Source organism: Plasmodium relictum (genome assembly GCF_900005765.1).
Source record: "Plasmodium relictum strain SGS1 genome assembly, chromosome: 7".
In the NCBI taxonomy this organism is placed as follows: domain Eukaryota; phylum Apicomplexa; class Aconoidasida; order Haemosporida; family Plasmodiidae; genus Plasmodium; species Plasmodium relictum.
Genome location: NC_041685.1, coordinates 949,047 through 968,161, shown reverse-complemented (window position 1 = coordinate 968,161; position 19,115 = coordinate 949,047). Strand labels below are relative to the sequence as shown.

The 19,115-nt window shown below is 17.9% G+C and overlaps 8 protein-coding genes across 8 annotated transcripts; 4 read left to right on the top strand and 4 right to left on the bottom strand.

Annotated features, from left to right (window-relative positions):
* Nucleotides 1–1,190, bottom strand: PRELSG_0725900 (conserved Plasmodium protein, unknown function; the record flags this gene model as incomplete). Its single annotated transcript, XM_028675963.1, has 6 exons — nucleotides 1–116; nucleotides 225–400; nucleotides 640–714; nucleotides 797–907; nucleotides 988–1,038; nucleotides 1,129–1,190. The coding sequence occupies 6 exons, from the start codon at nucleotides 1,188–1,190 to the stop codon at nucleotides 1–3; spliced, it is 591 nt and encodes a 196-aa protein (XP_028532500.1).
* A 521-nt stretch (nucleotides 1,191–1,711) lies between these two features.
* On the top strand, nucleotides 1,712–3,709 carry PRELSG_0725800 (conserved Plasmodium protein, unknown function; the record flags this gene model as incomplete). The annotated part of the gene is made up of 3 exons (XM_028675962.1): nucleotides 1,712–1,816; nucleotides 1,896–3,111; nucleotides 3,246–3,709. The coding sequence occupies 3 exons, from the start codon at nucleotides 1,712–1,714 to the stop codon at nucleotides 3,707–3,709; spliced, it is 1,785 nt and encodes a 594-aa protein (XP_028532499.1).
* A 1,666-nt stretch (nucleotides 3,710–5,375) lies between these two features.
* Nucleotides 5,376–6,491, top strand: PRELSG_0725700 (conserved Plasmodium protein, unknown function; the record flags this gene model as incomplete). Its single annotated transcript, XM_028675961.1, has 1 exon — nucleotides 5,376–6,491. The coding sequence occupies one exon, from the start codon at nucleotides 5,376–5,378 to the stop codon at nucleotides 6,489–6,491; it is 1,116 nt and encodes a 371-aa protein (XP_028532498.1).
* A 459-nt stretch (nucleotides 6,492–6,950) lies between these two features.
* PRELSG_0725600 (cytochrome c oxidase subunit 6B, putative) lies at nucleotides 6,951–7,707 on the bottom strand (the record flags this gene model as incomplete). The annotated part of the gene is made up of 4 exons (XM_028675960.1): nucleotides 6,951–7,006; nucleotides 7,180–7,253; nucleotides 7,355–7,458; nucleotides 7,630–7,707. 4 exons carry the CDS (start codon nucleotides 7,705–7,707, stop codon nucleotides 6,951–6,953), a joined length of 312 nt encoding a protein of 103 aa, XP_028532497.1.
* Nucleotides 7,708–9,346: 1,639 nt separating this feature from the next.
* On the top strand, nucleotides 9,347–10,411 carry PSD (phosphatidylserine decarboxylase, putative; the record flags this gene model as incomplete). Its single annotated transcript, XM_028675959.1, has 1 exon — nucleotides 9,347–10,411. One exon carries the CDS (start codon nucleotides 9,347–9,349, stop codon nucleotides 10,409–10,411), a length of 1,065 nt encoding a protein of 354 aa, XP_028532496.1.
* Nucleotides 10,412–10,988: 577 nt separating this feature from the next.
* On the bottom strand, nucleotides 10,989–12,006 carry COX5B (cytochrome c oxidase subunit 5B, putative; the record flags this gene model as incomplete). Its single annotated transcript, XM_028675958.1, has 2 exons — nucleotides 10,989–11,459; nucleotides 11,644–12,006. 2 exons carry the CDS (start codon nucleotides 12,004–12,006, stop codon nucleotides 10,989–10,991), a joined length of 834 nt encoding a protein of 277 aa, XP_028532495.1.
* A 1,411-nt stretch (nucleotides 12,007–13,417) lies between these two features.
* Nucleotides 13,418–14,341, top strand: PPP4 (serine/threonine protein phosphatase 4, putative; the record flags this gene model as incomplete). The annotated part of the gene is made up of 1 exon (XM_028675957.1): nucleotides 13,418–14,341. One exon carries the CDS (start codon nucleotides 13,418–13,420, stop codon nucleotides 14,339–14,341), a length of 924 nt encoding a protein of 307 aa, XP_028532494.1.
* Nucleotides 14,342–15,432: 1,091 nt separating this feature from the next.
* On the bottom strand, nucleotides 15,433–17,225 carry PRELSG_0725200 (conserved Plasmodium protein, unknown function; the record flags this gene model as incomplete). The annotated part of the gene is made up of 2 exons (XM_028675955.1): nucleotides 15,433–16,916; nucleotides 17,183–17,225. 2 exons carry the CDS (start codon nucleotides 17,223–17,225, stop codon nucleotides 15,433–15,435), a joined length of 1,527 nt encoding a protein of 508 aa, XP_028532493.1.
* Between the last annotated feature and the right edge of the window lie 1,890 nt (nucleotides 17,226–19,115).

Here is a 19,115-nt window from a genome sequence, read left to right as displayed (position 1 = left end):
TCATATATTATTTTTCTTTTGTAATTTTCTAATTTTTTTTTTTTCTTTTCTTGATAATTTTTTGATATACTTTTTGCTATTTATTTTTTCAACTTTAAATTTTGTATTAACATAATCTAAAGAAAAAAAAATTATATTAAAAAATAAACGTTTTTATTATGATATATATATGTATTCTTTTTTTCATTATTTATTTTTTTTTTTTTTAAATAAGATAAATTTACTTGGATCACTAAATAGATAAGGAATATTTATAGGTTTATAATAAGAATTAACTAAAAAAACTAAATGTTTTATTTTCTCATTAATAGAAATAGAATCATCATTTTTATTTTTTAAACTTCTGATCCCTATATGGCTTGTATCAGGTATATCATTAAATTCACTTGTATTGAAATAACTAAAATAAAAAAAATACATATCTTATATTAATTATATTTATTAAAATATTCTAAACTCGTAAATATTTTAGATAATATATATATATATTTTCAACTAAAAAAAATATAAAATATTTTATCTATATCTATATATATATATGCATATATAATTATTTTTAATAGTATATTCACAATTTATATAGTATGCTGGAATTATAAGAAATCTATTAATATTCTACATATATTATTATATATTTACTTTTGTTCTATTAAAACAAAGTTGACTTTTTTTAATGAAGCTATTATAGGAATGTGCTTATAAAATTTTTCATAACTTGTAGGAAAAAGAAAAATTAAAATTATAATTTAAAAATGATAAAAAAAAAAAAATATATATATATATATTTTTAATTTACTGAATTGTTCTAATTAATATAAGAGCACTCAATTCATTATGTTCTAAACTGTCTATAATTTCATCATGTTTAAATAAGAAAAATTTGTTTGATTTATCTAAGAAAATAATTCTAATAAATAATAGAAAAAAAAGAAAAAAAATGGTATTTATATATCTTTATTTAAAATATATTAAAATTCTTATTATTACTCTAAAAAAGCTTTCAATATTGAGCTAGTTTTTACTTGATCTAATGACTCTCTAATAAAAAAAAAAAAAGTTGTCTTTTTTTTATTTTTTAAATTTCAATATGAAAAAATATATAATGTAATATAAGCTTTGAAGCATTACAATTCTATGTTATATGGTGATTGCATAACCCTTTTACAGATTATTTTCCCTTTTTCTTCCATTTGTAATTTTTACTTAAATATAAATATAGGAAATGAATGAAAAAAAAAGTTGCAAAAATTTTCTTTTTTGTCTTATTTCATTTATTCATGTTATCTTCATTTATACTCGTATTATTCAATACATTTTGCTTTTTTGTTTCTTCTAATTTTATAAGTTTTTATCTTTATTATATATTTGTTTTATCTTTATTTCATCTTTTTTTTTTTTTTTTTTTCATATATTTTATTATACTATTTCTTTTTTTTTTATATATTTTCACTTTTATTTTTTTTTTATTTTAATTTTTTTTTCCTTTTTCGTTTTAATTTTTTTTTTTTCATTTTCGATTTATCTTTTTTAATTCTCTTCAATATTTTATTTTTTTTTTTTTCTCATTCCTATTTCAGATAGATAAATTTTTGGATTAAAATAAAATGCTAAAAATATAAAGTGAATAATATAACAATTTTTTTTTTTTTGTTTTTTTTTTTATTATAATGTATAATATTAATAAAATATGTTTGTAAATTTAAAAAAAAAAATGCCTGAAAAGAAAAATGAAAAAATACAAATATCAAATAATTTTTGTACATCAGATGATATTAAAATAGTATCAGTGTTGGAGTTAAACAAAGTTAAAATTGAAGTATGAATAAATAGAAACAAAAAAATAAAAATTGTGTTTGAATATTATAAAGAATTTATCTTAATTTTTTTATTTATAGGGATATATGAGAAATATAAGAATTGAGAATTTGAAATATTTAAGGAGTGTAGAAACATTAAATTTAAATAACTTTTACTTACTATATGTTTACTTAAAAGATATTTACTATATATTTTTTCATTATATTATTCATTTGAATAGAGATGAAAAAATTTTAGAAGAAAAAGAAATTATAAAAAATTGTTTCTTATATAATACTAAAATTGAAAATTTTAATACATTTTTAAAATGTTTAAAATATTTTATTTCAATCAAATTAAATATTAATATTCCTCTAAATATAGATAAATATAAAGAAACTTTATCAAAATCAAATGATAATAATTCTAATGATAACATAAAATCTCATGTAGAAAATGAAAAAAAGGAGGATGAATTTGAAAATTATAATATTGAAAGAATAAATAAAAAAAATAATTCTCCATATTTTGACTATACAAATGAATTTCTACGATTACTATACACTGAAGAACAAATAAAATTTTTTAATATTGACAAATTAATAAATGATAGAATAAAAAAGGATAATTTTTTTGAAGAAAAAATTAGAGTAAGTAACAATATTTCTATTTATAAGTTATCATATCTTTATTTTAATGATAAATTAAAAAGATTAAGACTTGATTATATTTTTCATTTAATATTGTCAAAAAGTTTTAAAAATAATAATATTGAAGAAACTAATCAAAATGAAAATACAAGTTTTTTTTACATTTATGAACAGTTATTTTTATTATACATTTCACACTTTAAATACTATATTTTTTCTTTTTTTTTATATTCTTTTGTAAAATATACAAAAGGTAGTAATAATAAAAATAATGATACTAATCAATGTGAATTTTTATTTAATTACGAAGATAATTTGAAGAATTTATCAAGTGTAGTTTCCTATATTATAAACTTTATAAATAATGTTTTAACTCGTTTAGGTGTTATATTAAGAAAAGAAGGAACCAAATATAATGAAAAAATAAAAAGTACTAAAAATGAAGAAATATATAATTATGAAATAATTAATGATATTCTAAAAACGAAATTTTTTTTTAAATATGTGAATTCTCAACACATTGATTTTATTTTGTCTTGTATTATTTTATTAAATATATGCAATCAAAATTATATGCAATCTTATTTTTACTTTAATAACATTTATAATGATTTTTTTTATGTTTTTAAAAAGTATAACACTTCTATTAATATATGGAAAGAGCGTAAGAAATATTATTCATTTATCTTTTTCTGTTTTATATATTTTATATAACTTATTTTATATTATTTTATATAATTTATTTTATATTATTTTATATAATTTATTTTTTCTTTTTTTTTTTTTTTTCTGTGTTAGTTAAAAGTAAAAATTACTTTAGATTTTTTGAAGATATGAAGAAGTTATCTATTATTGAAAGATTTGCACTTTTTTTTAATATAAAAAATATAAGAGTTGACTATATATATAGTATATTATATTCAGCAAATAATAGAAATAAGTTTTCTTTAAATATAAAATATTTAGATGAATGTTTAAATTTTTATAATTTAAAAAGGACAACATACCTATTAAAATGCTTAGGAATAAAAATAGAAAATGAAAGAATTTTTTTCAATATGTCAAATAAAGTAAGTGAAGAAAATAATAAATCAAGATGTTTTCTTTTAGATAATAAAAGTGAATGTTTGAAATCTTTCTTTAAAATTTATGAAGAATCCATTGAGGATTATACTTATATTATTTATCAAGAAAAAAAATTTAATCAAAACATATGTTTTACTAAATTTGATATACCAAAATTAATTTGCTTTTACGAATAAAAATAAATTGTATAAAAAATATAATTTTTGTTTTAACTTCTATAAGTTACTATAATTTTTTTTTATTTTTGTTATTTTATTTTATTTTTTTTTTTTTATATATAGTTACTTTATTAATTCCCTTTTTGTATCAAATAAAATTATCTTGTCTTTTTATGTAAATTTATGAAATATTGATGAAACAGTTTTTTTATATTATATATTACCTGCGATATATATTTTTTACATTCTAAACTTTAAATTTTTATGTAGAGAATAAAAAAAAAAATAAAATAAAAATAAATAAATATATAGAAAGAGAAAAAGAAAATTAAAAGGAATATTTCTGTTTTAATTTATTGAATCTTCTCTTTTTTCGTTATTATTTAAATTATTAATTTGATTAATTTTATCGTTTAAATAACTTTTATCTTTTATATTGTTTTTATTTTTCTCATTATTTAAATGAATTTTATTTTCATTATTATTTTCTTTTGATATTTCACCTTTACCGTATAACCAAATGTAATTAACTACATAAGGATCAACTACGCTATTATAAAATAAAGCTTCTTTACTTCCCATATTTAAAAAAAAAACTTTCTGAAAAAAAAAAAATTTATAAAAGAAAAATAACTTCAGTAATGTTAAGCATTTTCATAGAGTAAAATGTATTGAATAATATTAAACATTTTCTATAAAAAAAAAAAAATTCTAATAAGAAAAATACTTTATATAAATCTAACGATTAGTATAATTAAAATTAAGATTTTATAAGTACATGATATTTATTTTATTTTTTTTTTTTAAGCTAGAAAAAGAAACAAATAGAAAATATTTATTCCTAATAATATTTAAAGTACAAAAATATATAATTCAAGTGATAGAAGCAATAGTATTACTTAAGATTTTTATAGAAAATTTTTAAATTATAAAATAAATAATAATTTTAATAATATTTTTAAAGTTTTTTTTTTTTTAAACTTCTGTCTATATATTTACTTATTTCTCAGCTGATTATAGAGCACTGTAATAAAAAAAAAAAGAGAAAATTAGAAATATAGTAAATAAATAATATATATAATACTAATAAAATTCTTTTATAAAAAATAGTATTACCTTTTATGTTAAAAAATATGTAAATATTCAATTCTATAAAATAAATATATATATATATATATATATATATATATATATATATACTTTTAATATTAGACTGTTGAATATATTTTTACTTTATAAAATTAGAAAAATAAGTGTAATTTCATTTTACAAAATTGTCCTTTTACCATTTTTCTTTTCTTTTTTTTTTTTTTTTTATTATCAATTAAAAATTTTTATATTTCTAGAATTTATTTTTAAAAATTGCTTTTTCTTTTTGCTTTTGATGTATGGTATCCTTCTAATATTTATCTTAAAAAAAAATATGAGAAAATAATATTTTTTAGGGTCTTTTTTTTATAAAAAAAAAAATAATTATCATAAATTTAAATAATTCAATTTAAAGGTTAAATTATTTATAGCTATTAAAGAAAATTTTTTTTTTATGTATTTAAAAAAAAGAAAATGTAAAACATGTTTTTTCTTTGAATATAATTTCCTATTTTCCTTTTACTTTTCTCATTCATGATTCTTTTTTATCTTACTTCTTGACTTTCATTTTCATTTATATATTTTTTTTAATTAGATGAATAAAGATAATCTAAGTCAAAATGTAAGAAGAGTATTAGAAAAGAGAGAAAAAAAAAAGTTGAAAGAAGAAAAAGAATTGTATATGGCAACTAAAGTGATAAGCTCCCAAAATAATATTCTCAGAAAAATAATAGCACAAAAACAATCATCATCTATTAGTTTTGTTAATCAATTAAAAAATATAAATAAATCATTACCTCAAACAAAAGGTAAAAATGAAAAAAATTATATGAAAGAAAACCGTTTAAAAATTCAAGAGAAAATAAATCTTCAAAAAAAGTTATTAGAAAAAAAAGAGGAAATAAAAAATAAAAAACCTTTTAAGATGAAAAAATTTGAAAAAATCACTTCGAAAGTAGCAAAAACTTTAAGAAGAGGTGAATATGAAGATGAAAATGAAAAAAAGGAAAGCACTAAAAAAGAAGACAAAAAAGAAATAGAAGGAGAAATAAATAAAGATAAGCTGGAAGAACAAGAGGGAAAAGAATATGAAGAAGCCGAAGAATATGAAGAAGCTGAGGAATATGAAGAAGTTGAAGAGTATGAAGAAGGAAGTAATGAAGAAGAATATGAAGGGGATGAAGTAGAAGCTGAAGAAGAATACGAATATGAATATGAAGGAGATGATAAAGAACATGAAGAAATAGAAGAGGATCAAGAGGAAGAAGAAATAGAAATGGGAGGAGATGAAGAAGAAGTGGAATATGAGGAAGAGGTGGAGGAAAATGAAAAAAGAGAAGATGAAATAGTAAAAAAAGAAAAAAGTATAATAGATAAATTTAAAAAAAAAGAAAACGATGTAAAAGATGAAAAAATGAGAAAAGAGAAATTACATAAAAATTATGGGAAGCTACCTAATTATATATTAAAAAAAAAAAAAGATGTCATTGATGAATCTGCTGATATACCTAAAGGATATAGAGTTTTAAAAAACGATGAGAGAAGTTACGTTTTAAAGGAGTTACATTCACAATTAAAAGAAGTTAATGAAGAATATAAAAATAACAAAGATAAAATTAAAAAAATAGAACTTGGAAAAAAATTAAAAGAAATAAAAGAGTCCATTGAACTATTTAGCAATCCCTATGTTCTTGTAGATAAAAACTTTTAATAAAAAAAGAAAAAAGTATTTTATTTTTATTATTATTATTATTATTTTTTTTTTTTAGTTTATCTTTTCATTATTTTATTATATTGTATTATTCTTTTTTTTTTTATGTAGCATCAAATTAAAAACATAAAAAATTTATAAGAATATTATATTTTATAGATTATATATTAATATTGAAATTGTCTAAGAAAAAAGAAAAAGTTTTAATACAAAAAAAGAAAGAAAAAGTAAAATAATAATGCATCAATATAATTTATTTCTGAAAAGTATAAATTATACAATGATATATATTATGTAAGCATTAGTTAATATAAAAAAAAAAAAAAAATGTAATATAAATCTTTTAATTGGATAAAATTGTATAAAAACAAACAAAACATTACGATTATATTTACATTTTGTTTCTTTTTTTTTTTAATTCTCATAAAATTTTCTGAAATGTAAAAAAAAAAATTTTTTTTATTGTCTTAAGTGAGCAGTCAATCTATCAGGTAATGTATCCATAACACATGTTCCTAAGACAAAAGAAGAAAAAATTAAATTAAAATAAAATAGTAATATAGATAAGTTTAATAATAATAATAATAATAATATTAGTCTTAATTGTGGTAAGACATATTTACATAAGCTCTTAATATGAATTGAAATATAAAAAAAAAATTTTATATCTTTTTTTTTTTTTTATTACCTCTTTGTCTTTGATCATCCCATTCTTCAAGTTGTTCGGCAGTGCAAGCAATCTGTGCACGGTAATATTGAAATCTATAAAAAAAAAAAAAAGAATGTTATAATTAAGATAAACGAGTATTTATATATATATAAATTCAAATATTTGTATTGATTTCTATATTTGAAGGAATTACTTGCAACGAGGATGGTCATCACCCAATTCTTTTGCGCATCTGCAGAATAATGTATATCTATAAGCACAATGGTTATATTGATTTATTTGTAAAAAGCGAGGATCCTGAAAGAAAGAAAAATGTAAATTAACATATTTTAATTTTAATTCATAGCAAATTTGATTAAATAATTATAAAAAAAAAAAAATGATTTGAATCTATAGTATATATAAATATATAATATGTGGGATATTTCTTTTTGTAACAAAAACAAAAATACTTATTTGTAAACTCACACTTGCATGAGGATTCTGAGAAGTTAGTTCATCATAATTCTTTATAAATTTATGACTTAAATAATTAGATTCACTCATTTTACTAATAGTGATTTTTATTATTTTCTTATATATATGTATATATTTATATTTTATAGATATATAAAAAAAATTAACTAAATGTATAATTTTTTCATTAGTACTACTAAAAAAAAAATAATATAAAATGTTTTGCTATATTCCTATAAAAATTGTTCAGTTCTTTTCTTAATTACAGAAATTTTCATACATTTTATTTTTTTTTAAGAAAATTATTATTCAATTTAATATTTATTTTTATTAAAATTTTACGTTTAATTTTGCAGGCATTTAATTCTTTTTTTCTTATAAATATATTTTTTTTTTTTAATATAAAAATATGCTAAACTCATATTTTTTTACTTATTGCACTTAGAAATCATAAAAAGCAAAAAATGGTGTTGATTAAATTATATATATATATTTTTTAGTTTAATATAAATTTTATATTATTTTTATTAAAAGTTTTATAATTATAGAAAATTAACGTAAATTCATTAAAATTCTCTATTCAGTGTTTTTTAAAATATTTGAAGTGTTTTAATAATTCTAATATCAAGCATTTTTTTAAGAAAATATATATATACTCTTTTATTTTTTATTTTTTTTTAATTTTTAAATATTATATTTATTTACCGTCTTAATTTTTTAAAATATTTATTCTATTTTATTTTATTACATCGCTAACATTTTCTTTTTTCGTTTTGTTTTATTTTGTATTATTTTAATTCATTTCATATATTTATATTTATCTTTTAATTTATACTTTTTGTTTGAACTTAATTCAACTTTCATTTCATCTCTATTTTTTTCATAATTATTTTTATTTTTTACTTATATTTTTTTTATTTACAATTTTTTTTTTTTTTTCTGGAATTTTAAAATATTGCCAGTTAAAATAGTGTACATATGTTTTATTATATATATAAAAGTTAACTTTTTTTTTAATATTTTAAGGATATTTATTGTCTTTTTAATTTTATTTATTAACACTTTTGTGTGGGATATATTTATTTTATCTCTTTTTTTTATTTACAAATGCTTTGGCATTATACATTTATATTTGTGTAAAGATAAGTTCTGGCAAGTTTTAAGATACATGCATAGAATATTTTGTTTTATCTAATTTTGTAAAATGAAAATTGTATGATATTCATTAAAAACATTATACCCCCGTAAGTGATTTATGAAGTAATTAATTTGTGCAATATTATTAAGAAAAAAAAAAAAAAGTGAATAGCATATATGAAAATTAAAATAAAAATTAAATATTTTAAAAGTCATTAAAAATAAGTAAATAATAATAAAGTCATATTTTATAAAAAATATGTAAAAATATAAGAAATGTAATGTAGTATATTCAAAAGATATTGTTCAAAATATTTATGAAGTTTTTTAAAAGAATTTTAAATAAGAATTATTATATATTATAAATATATAAAATACAGTTGTATAATATTATAGAAGTGATTATATATTGTGGTATAGGTGTTTTGATAGTAAATTTTTTCATAATATAAAGGAATATACAAAATATGATTGTTCATATTAAATAATATATATATATATATATATATATATATATATATATATATATATATATATATATATATATATATATTTTATTTATGTTCTCATTTTTTATTTTCAAGTAGAAAAAATGAAAAAAAAAAGAAATGATATAAACACCTTTAGTTTGTGTAAAAAAAAATATATAATTACAGGTGTAACTCTATTATCCTTTATTATTATGTTTCAATATAAATATCATGAAGTATTATCAATATATGACGATAAAATAAATGTTAAACAAAGTAGTAAGTTGTTTTGGTCACGTTTATTATTCGGAAGAACGCGAAGTAGAATTACCGGGAAAATTTTGAATATTGAAATTCCCTCTTCCTATCGTTTGCTGGTTTATAATTCTTTAATAAAATATATGCATATAAATAGAGATGAAATAAAATATCCTATTGAATCATATAGATCTATTGCCGATTTTTTTTCGAGATATATAAGAGAAGAAACAAGACCAATTGAGGATATTAGTGATTATTCAATTGCTAGTCCTTGTGATAGTGAAATTGTTGATTTTGGAGAATTAAAAACAGATTATCTTGAAAATATTAAGGGATTAAAATTTAATATAAAAAAGTTTTTAGGATCTAATTTTCAAAAAAAATATAATGATGATTCTACTAAATTTTATTATGTCATTTTTTATTTAAGTCCGAGGCAGTATCATCATTTCCATGCCCCATTTAATTTTAAATATAAAATAAGAAGACATATATCAGGAGAATTGTTTCCTGTTTTTAAGGGAATGTTCAAATTTATTAATAATTTATTTGATATAAATGAACGAGTTATATTAGCAGGAGAATGGAAGGGAGGAAATGTTTATTATGCAGCTGTTAGTGCATATAATGTTGGAAATATTAAAATTGTAAATGATAATGATTTGCTAACTAATAATTTAAGAACACAGTTAAGCTATATGGGTGGAGACATTGACACAAAGATATATGATAACTATAAAAATTTGGAAATTGGAGATGAATTAGGAGAATTTAAAATGGGATCATCTATTGTTTTAATATTTGAAAATAAAAGTGATTTTTTATGGAATATCAAACATAATCAAAATATTTCTGTTGGTCAAAGAATAGGAGGAATCAATAATACAGTAGAATCAACAGATAGATTTATTAGATATAGAAGTTAAGAAATATTTAGATGCATGCCAACTTTAATGCTATCTCTAATATTTTTTCATTTTTTAAAATTATTAAAATAGATAATATATATATATTTACATATCGATTTTATATGTAATATAAAGATTTGTATAAATGTACATTGTTGTGAACTATTTTTTAATTAAATATTTTGATATTTTTATAAAAGTTAATTATATTTACTATTATTAATTTATTTATATTTTATTTAATTTTTTTTTTTAACTTTAACGAACAAATACATATAAAAAATGAATATAAATTAATGCGAATATCTTGTGTTAAAATTTGACAAATTCAGAACGTTATGCCTGAAAATAAAATGAGATTATTATTTAAAGTAAAATAATAGTAATATGTAAAAATAAAATTTTAAGTTTATATATATTTATTATATTTTTTAATGGATTTTTTATTAACAAATAGTTAACTGTGTTATTTTTTTCACATAAATTGTTTTATCTCAAGCTCATATATTTTACAAAAAAAAAAAAAAGAAAAAAAGAAAAAACAATATATATAAACTCATGAATGTAATAATGTTCTAGTAGAAATATATTTTCTTTATTTATTTAAACTTAAGTTAGAAATATTATTTGGTTTTTCATTTCCCCATTTTCCTTCAAGAAACATTTGTCTATATGTAACATTTCCAGTAGGCCAACGAACATATTGATCATCATTATATAATTTCATATTTTCTTCAATTAAATTTAAATCAAAAACATCATCTACGTCGGGATCATTTGGAAATGGATCGTTTCCATCACTTAATGAATATAATACACGTACATGCATAAATATTTGATCGCATTCTCCACATCTATATAAAAATCCTTCTCTACAACGAAAAAATAAAGGAACGTGCTCATTTTCCCCTGTACCCCCTGTACAGCAGACTACTCTTTCTGTATGAACACTCGGGATTATAACTGGATTTTCAATAGTACCAAATGGGCCAACGAAAGGAGAAGATTTTAAGTATTCGTAAAACTCTAGTAATGCTAGCATATGCTCATTATCTGGGTTTGCAATCTGAGTTAAATAATTATTTTTTTTAATTTAGTATAATATATATATTTACATTTTTTTTTAATGATTATAAGATGATAAAAACATTAAGGATATGAATATAAATAAATTTATTATGTATAATAAAATATCATGAATCTAATATATTTTATATATATATAATAGCAGATTAATATATATTTTTAACCTGCATTCCCATATCGACAGCTAATTGCTTATATGATTTTTTAATTAACTTCTCATAATTAAGTAAATTAGTTTCACTTCTTATTTTCCAATACCAGTAACTTTGAATAAAATCAAGAGATTTCTTATCCTTTTTTAATATTTCACTTATATTTTCTGGAAAAGTATCTAAAGGAAGTTCATAGTCTTCTGGTAATGTACGAGCAAAATGCAAATAAGTTCGTTTTTGTATATTTCTTAAACATACAATATCATTTCTATATAATTTATTATACTTTATTTTATCACAATAATTTGAAATGCTTCTCTTTCCTATATTTTCAACTTTACATGAGATGTTTTTTACTATTCTACCCCAGATCATTTTATTTAAAAAGAACTATAAAGTTTAAAAAAAAAATTTAAAAATTCATATGTACATTAAGCGAATTTTTCTATTTCTTAACAAAAAAAGAAATATAATTTATAAATAAATATCTCGAGTATTATTGCATAAAAAATTAAGATATTTTAAAGATATAATAAAATATGTTTATATGTCATATTTTGAAGTTTATTTTTAAATGATTCAAAATAAAAAAGTTATTATTTTTATGTATTTTTAATTTTCTAATAAAATTTTTTTTGGAAAGAAAAAATAAACAGCAATATAAAAAAAGAAAAAAGAAAAAAGAAAAAAGAAAAAAAAATTTTATAATTTATATTTAACAAATTGAGCAAACAGAAAAAAAAAAAAAAATAATTCGTTGAATTGTGAAAATATTTTTATTTAAATAAAATTTCTTTAGTACTTGTAATTTATTTTTATTTAAAGTAAAATTAATTGAACAATTTAATAAAGTAAATTTTTAAAATATATGTAAAAGCTTATTATTGATAATCACTTAATAACATAAATGTATATATCTATTACAGTTCAATATTCATCATTTCATCTTCCAAATATGAGTAGAAAAAAATGAAAAAAATTAGGAGTTTAACAGAAACAAAATTTTCTTTTTTTATATGTGTAATGCTGAAATAATGTTATTAAATAAAAAATACTTTTTCCTTTTCTTATAATTTCAGTGATTTTTATAAATTTCAGTGCGCACAATTCAAGTTTTTTTTTTCTTTTGTAACTAAAAATTATTAAAACGGAATTTCACAGGATATAAAAATTCCATTTATTTAAGTATCAGAAGAAAGATTCATTAATTTAATCAACAAAACAGGAGAGTAAAAATATTTTTTTCGTTTTATAATTTTTTTATATTACATATTAAAATTTATTATGGCATATTAAGTTATTTTCTATCAGTGATATATATTCGTTAATTTATTTTTTTCTTTTATCCTATTTCATTTTTTTTTATTTTATTTCATTTTTTCTTTTTTTTTTTTTTTGTATGAAACGAATTAAAATTCCAATTGCTTTAAATTTAAAAGAGTATTTTTAAAATATGTGAAAATAAATATTATTTAATTATTTCATTTCCTTATTATATTGTGACATGTAATAGTTATAATTTTTTTTATATAATTAGGATAATATGTGAGGAATATATTTCCTTCTTCGTTTCGTAGATTTTTATATTTAGACAAAAAAAAAAAAAATTATATATACATGTGTATAAATATATAAATACAGACTGTTATAATCCATTTAGTATTAATATAAGTGTTTCATTTATTATAGCTTTTCATTATTATTAAAAAATAAATTAAAAGAAAACTCTCTTTTTCCTCTACTTCATTTACAATATATATTATTCCCTTTTTAAAAAAGGGAAATAATGAACACTAAAGATTTAGAAAAGCAAATAGAAATTTTAAAGAAGTGCCAGTTGTTAGGAGAAAAAGAAGTGAAAATTTTATGTAACGAAGCAAAAGCTTTATTAGTAAAAGAAGAAAATATCAGATATGTAGATTTACCAGTAATTATATGTGGGGATATACATGGACAATTTCACGATTTGAAAGAATTATTTAATATAGGTAATGAGTTGCCAGAAGTTAACTATATATTCTTAGGAGATTATGTAGATAGGGGAAAATATAGTATTGAAACATTTTTACTATTGCTAGCATTAAAATTAAGGTATCCTGATCAAATAACTCTAATAAGAGGAAATCATGAAAGTAGACAAATTACTGAAGTTTATGGTTTTTATGATGAATGCATAAAAAAATACGGATCAATTAACGTATGGAAATATTGCACTGAAGTTTTTGATTATTTGTCAATTGGTGCATTAATTGAAAATAATTATTTTTGTATACATGGTGGATTATCACCATATTTTGATAAGATTGATGAATTAAAGAAAATACAAAGATTTCAAGAAATTCCAAGAAGTGGGTCGTTATGTGATATTATGTGGTCAGATCCATCAGATAAAAATGGATGGGATAAAAGCCCAAGAGGAGCAGGATATTTGTTTGGGCCTGATATTGTTCAGAAATTCTGTCATGTTAATAATATTGAGATAATAGCTAGAGCTCACCAATTGGTTATGGAAGGATATAAATGGTGGTTTAATAGAAGATTGGTGACTGTATGGTCAGCTCCCAATTATTGCTACCGTTGTGGAAACTTAGCCAGTATAATGGAAATTGATGAAAATTCCATTTTTAATTTTAAATGCTTTGGACCATCTATTATTGAAAGTAATTCAAACGAATTTGTTAAAAAATACCCTCCTATATATTTCTCTTAAGAAAAAATTGTCTTATTATTAAAGAAAAAATAAACGTAAAAATAACAAAAAGTAATTTAAAGGAAAAAATTAAAAAAAAAGTTTATTTGTATATACATTTGTTTATAAACATATTTTTTTCAGTAATATTTCATCATAATTTAAACTTTTTATCATTATTTTTAATTATATAATATTATATATTTACGTGTGCATTTTGAAGATTAATTCATAAAATCTTAAGCATATAATGTTTTTTTCGTTTTCCATAGATAAATAATAAAAAATAGAAAACTGCTTTTAATGGTATAAATTGATAACGTTTCCTTAATTTTTTAAACAATTAATTTGTTTTTTTTAATAAATTAGATTTTTTTTTTTTTTTAAATAAAATTTTATATTAACTTCAGTAAAAAACAAAAAAACACACTTCTTAAAAAATATTTTATACATTTAAATAATATGGTTATTAGCATATTTTATATCTCAGTAAAACAATTTTACATTTTTTTTTATTTTTTTAAATCTGTATAATAGTGACGTGTGTGTACACATTTTCATTATACCTTTTTTCTCTTATATTTTTAGATAAAAACTTAGTATAAGCAAAAGAAGAAAAAAAAATTTAAAGGGCATACAAGATATATTGGCATTTTTTAAATAAGTTACATTTTTTTTTTTGTCATATGGATTTAAAAAATAAAATTTTTTAAATAAAAGAACAGTTATATGAATATTAAAATGGAATATATACCAAAAAAAAAAAAAAGAAATTGCGAATTTTATCTATAGCAATTCTGAAAATCTATTAGTAAATTTAATTTTAATAAAAAAAAAAAAATAAATAATAAAATGAAAAAATAAAATAAGACAAAAATAAGTGTTCAAATATATAGACATTATTTACAATAAGTGTACTTATATATACATATATATATTTTAGGAATAATAAATATATTTAGTAATCGTGTTTTTTTCTTTTTTTTTCACGTGTAATTAATTTCTATTTTCTCTATAATTCATGTGTTTTGTGCATATAATAAAACTTATTATATATAATTTTTTATTATTTTAATATATATATATGTTTTTCTTTTTTTCATTTGACTTTTTTAATTTATTGTATCAAATTTATGCAATTTTTTTCTCCATAAATTGTATTTTGCTTGAAATTTTGCATTGGTTATATTTTCATATGCATTAGGTGTACTTGGATCATCTTCCATTCTTTCATCATATCTTACAAGCTTAACATAATTTTTATATTCTTTTGTTGATTTTCCAACGGCTATTTCTTTTAAGCGACTACTTACTCGATTACTATTTACATTATTTAATGATTCATTAAAATTATTTCTTATATCTCCTATGTAACTAATAAAATTATTATTGAAATTATTAAATTTTTCTAAATTTATGTTTTTATTAATCATATTATTAAAGGGATCCATGATACTGTTATTTTTATCTATTTTTTTAAAATTATTATTATTATTCTTTTCTTCTTCAGATATTTTTTTATTGAGATCTAATCCTTTTAAATTTGTTTTCATTTCATTATTTTTACTGAAGTCACTAGAAATAATATCATCATCGTTTCTACTTTTTTTATTGTCATTTACATTTTCCTTTAATCTATTTTTCACCTTTTTTGTTGGATTTAATGGAATATTATTTTCATCAACTGTTACTTCATGAGATTGAGTATAATCAAATTTAGAAATGCTATTGTCAATATTTAAATTCCTATCTTTTCTTTTTTTACATTTAGAAATAGTATCTGCATTTTGACTCTCTACATTATTAATTAAACTGTTGTTCTCATTTTCTTCAATTATTTTATTTTTATTTACGTTTTTAGGAGTAGCAACTGAATTTGATTCATCTAGATTGTTATCTCCATTTTTCTTTCCTTTTTTTTCTATGATATACTTAGAAAAGAAAGAATTTTTTACTGTTTTTTGATCTAAGGGAACGTTTATAATTTTCTTATTTTTGTTTACTTTAGAATCAGATGAATTAGAAGAATTCTTTTTTTTATTCATTTTAGAAACATAATTGGAATTATTATTATTTTTATCTTTAGAAACAATATTTGGATCTTTATTATTATAAACATTAAGGTCTTTATTTTCATTTTTTTCATTTATTTGTTCAATTTTTTCTTTATGTATTTTATTAGAATTATTGTTATTAGTCACTCTTTCCTCATTTTTTTCATCATTCATTTTACATTTTATTTTATTGTCCAACTCATAATCATTCGCATTGTCATCTTTATGTAATAATTGATTACCGTTAATTTCTTTGTTATCCTTTGGTTCTTTTTCTATATTTTTTTTTTCATTATTACTAATTATTTTATTTACATTATCGTTTTTATTTGTTTGGGTATCAGCAAATTCTCCTTTTTTTTCCTTGTTATCTGTTATACACATATTTTTTATTTTTAAATTTATTCCTACATTACTATTATCTAAATCACCATTATAAGAATTTAAGAAACTATTATTTAAATCATTTTTTTTATTATTTATTTTTTTTTTTTTTAATTGATCATTGATATCATCATTATTAGCTATGGAATGTGAAAAGTCTAAAAAAAAAAAAAAATAGAAAATGGACACAATATTATATCAATAAATAAGGAAAAATGAAGAAAAATTCATAGGAACACATAAAGAGTTTAAAAAATTGTATATATTTATTAATTTTTATGAAGTTTTATTTTAATTAAAAGTTTTATTCAGGTTATAATAAATAAAAATAAAAAAAAAAAAAAAAAATTAAATATAAATAACTTAAATTACATATTACAATAATATTCAATGAATAATTGTATTATTTTATTTTTTTTATTACTTGATTCGCTTGACAATAAATCTACCCATCTAATTGTAGACATTTTTTTGATATTGTTTCGTATACTTTCTATTAATTTTGTTTTTTGTTTTTTTCTTATAATTTTTGTTATGATTGATTTAAACTTTTTTATTAATTTTATTATTTACTGTTCTATTTTAAATTATAAAATATAAAAAGATAAAATATATGCATAAATATAGATATAAATAAATATAATAATGCACTTATGCTAGCTTCTTAAAATGAGGAAATAAATAATAAAAATAATTATCCTATTTTTAATATCAATAAAAATAGTGTTTTATGCGATTATAACATAAAAAATTTGGTATCTCTTAAGTAAAAATTTTAAAGGAAATCAATATATATAAATTGAGAAAAGAAAAAAATGAATCACACATAGTATTTAAATTAATATATATATATAGCAATCAACTTAGTACTTAAAATAATAAAGTAGTTATATATTTAAAATTGTTGTAAAATTAGTATAAAAAAAAAAAAAAATTCTTGTGTACATATAGGTATATATAGCTTGTATATGTATTTATATATATATATATATATATATAGGTTAATATAAATGATTTTATCAAAATAAGAATATAAATATATTTGAGATAATTTTAGTATTTTTTTAAAGTAAATTATTCAAAATTAATTTGAAATAATATAAAAAAATATTATATTTAAATAACATTTAATAAAGTCGTCTTTAAATGTTTTTAAACGAGATTTGGCGTATCTATCAGTATTCATATGTATAGTTGAAATGTATTTTTTTAAAAAATAATCACAAATTATATATTGTAATAGTTAACATGATTTTTTTTAAAAAAATATAATTGTTTTTTAATTGTTTTTTTTTTTTTCTTCAATATATATATTATTTATATATATATATATTCATATATATTTATATATAAAAATTTTTTTTTTTTTTTTTTTGAACAAAAATGGATTTCAATTTGTCAAGAGTTTACATAAAAAAAAAAAAAAGAAGAAATAAAAATATTAAATAGAAATATTGAATAAACACCAATTTATGATAAATAAAGAATAATTTATTTTCAAAAGAATACTTGTAATTTTTTATTTTTACATATTTATTTAGTTAATTTACTTTTTTACTTTTTCAGTTAAATATTATTGTTACAATTAATGAGCTTTTTGTTTCCTAAATTTTGATTATAGAGGCATATTAATATATACAATTCCTAGCAACATTTTTTCAAAAAAAAAAAAATAATTTAAAGAATTGTTTTAAACTTCAGTGAAAATAACTTTAAAGGATATTAGACATAATAAATTAAGTTCAGAAGTAGATATATTTTATTTTTTTTTTTAGTTTTATTCATGATTAGTTAAAATATACACACGTTTTAATCATTTAAAGAAATGTGTGCATATTTATTCATTTTTTTTTTTTTAAATTCATAAAGGAAAAATAAATAATTTTTTATAATGAAAAGGAGAAACATTATGGAAAAAAAACAGTTATAAAAAGTATCTTTATTATTTTTTGAAAATATAAAATTACAAAGATGACACATTGAATTTTGACGATATTAATTTTAAATTTACATATGCATTAGTTATTAAATTTAAATTAATTTCATTGTAGTAAGATAAATTTTATATAATGAATACTTAGTAAAAAAATTATTTTTTCTCTTTCTTTTTTTAATATACAGAAATATAAGGTATTAATATTTTTCTTATCTTAATTTTTCTTAAATTTTTTTTTTTGTAAAGAGTATAAAAAAATAATACATATATTTATATATTCTATGAAGTTAACTATTTTTACTGAAAATAAGTTTTTAATACTATAAAAAGAAATAGAAAATATATTTTATTAGAAAATAATATAATATAAAAATAGAACATATATTTATTAAAAATATAAAAAAGAAATATATATAAAATT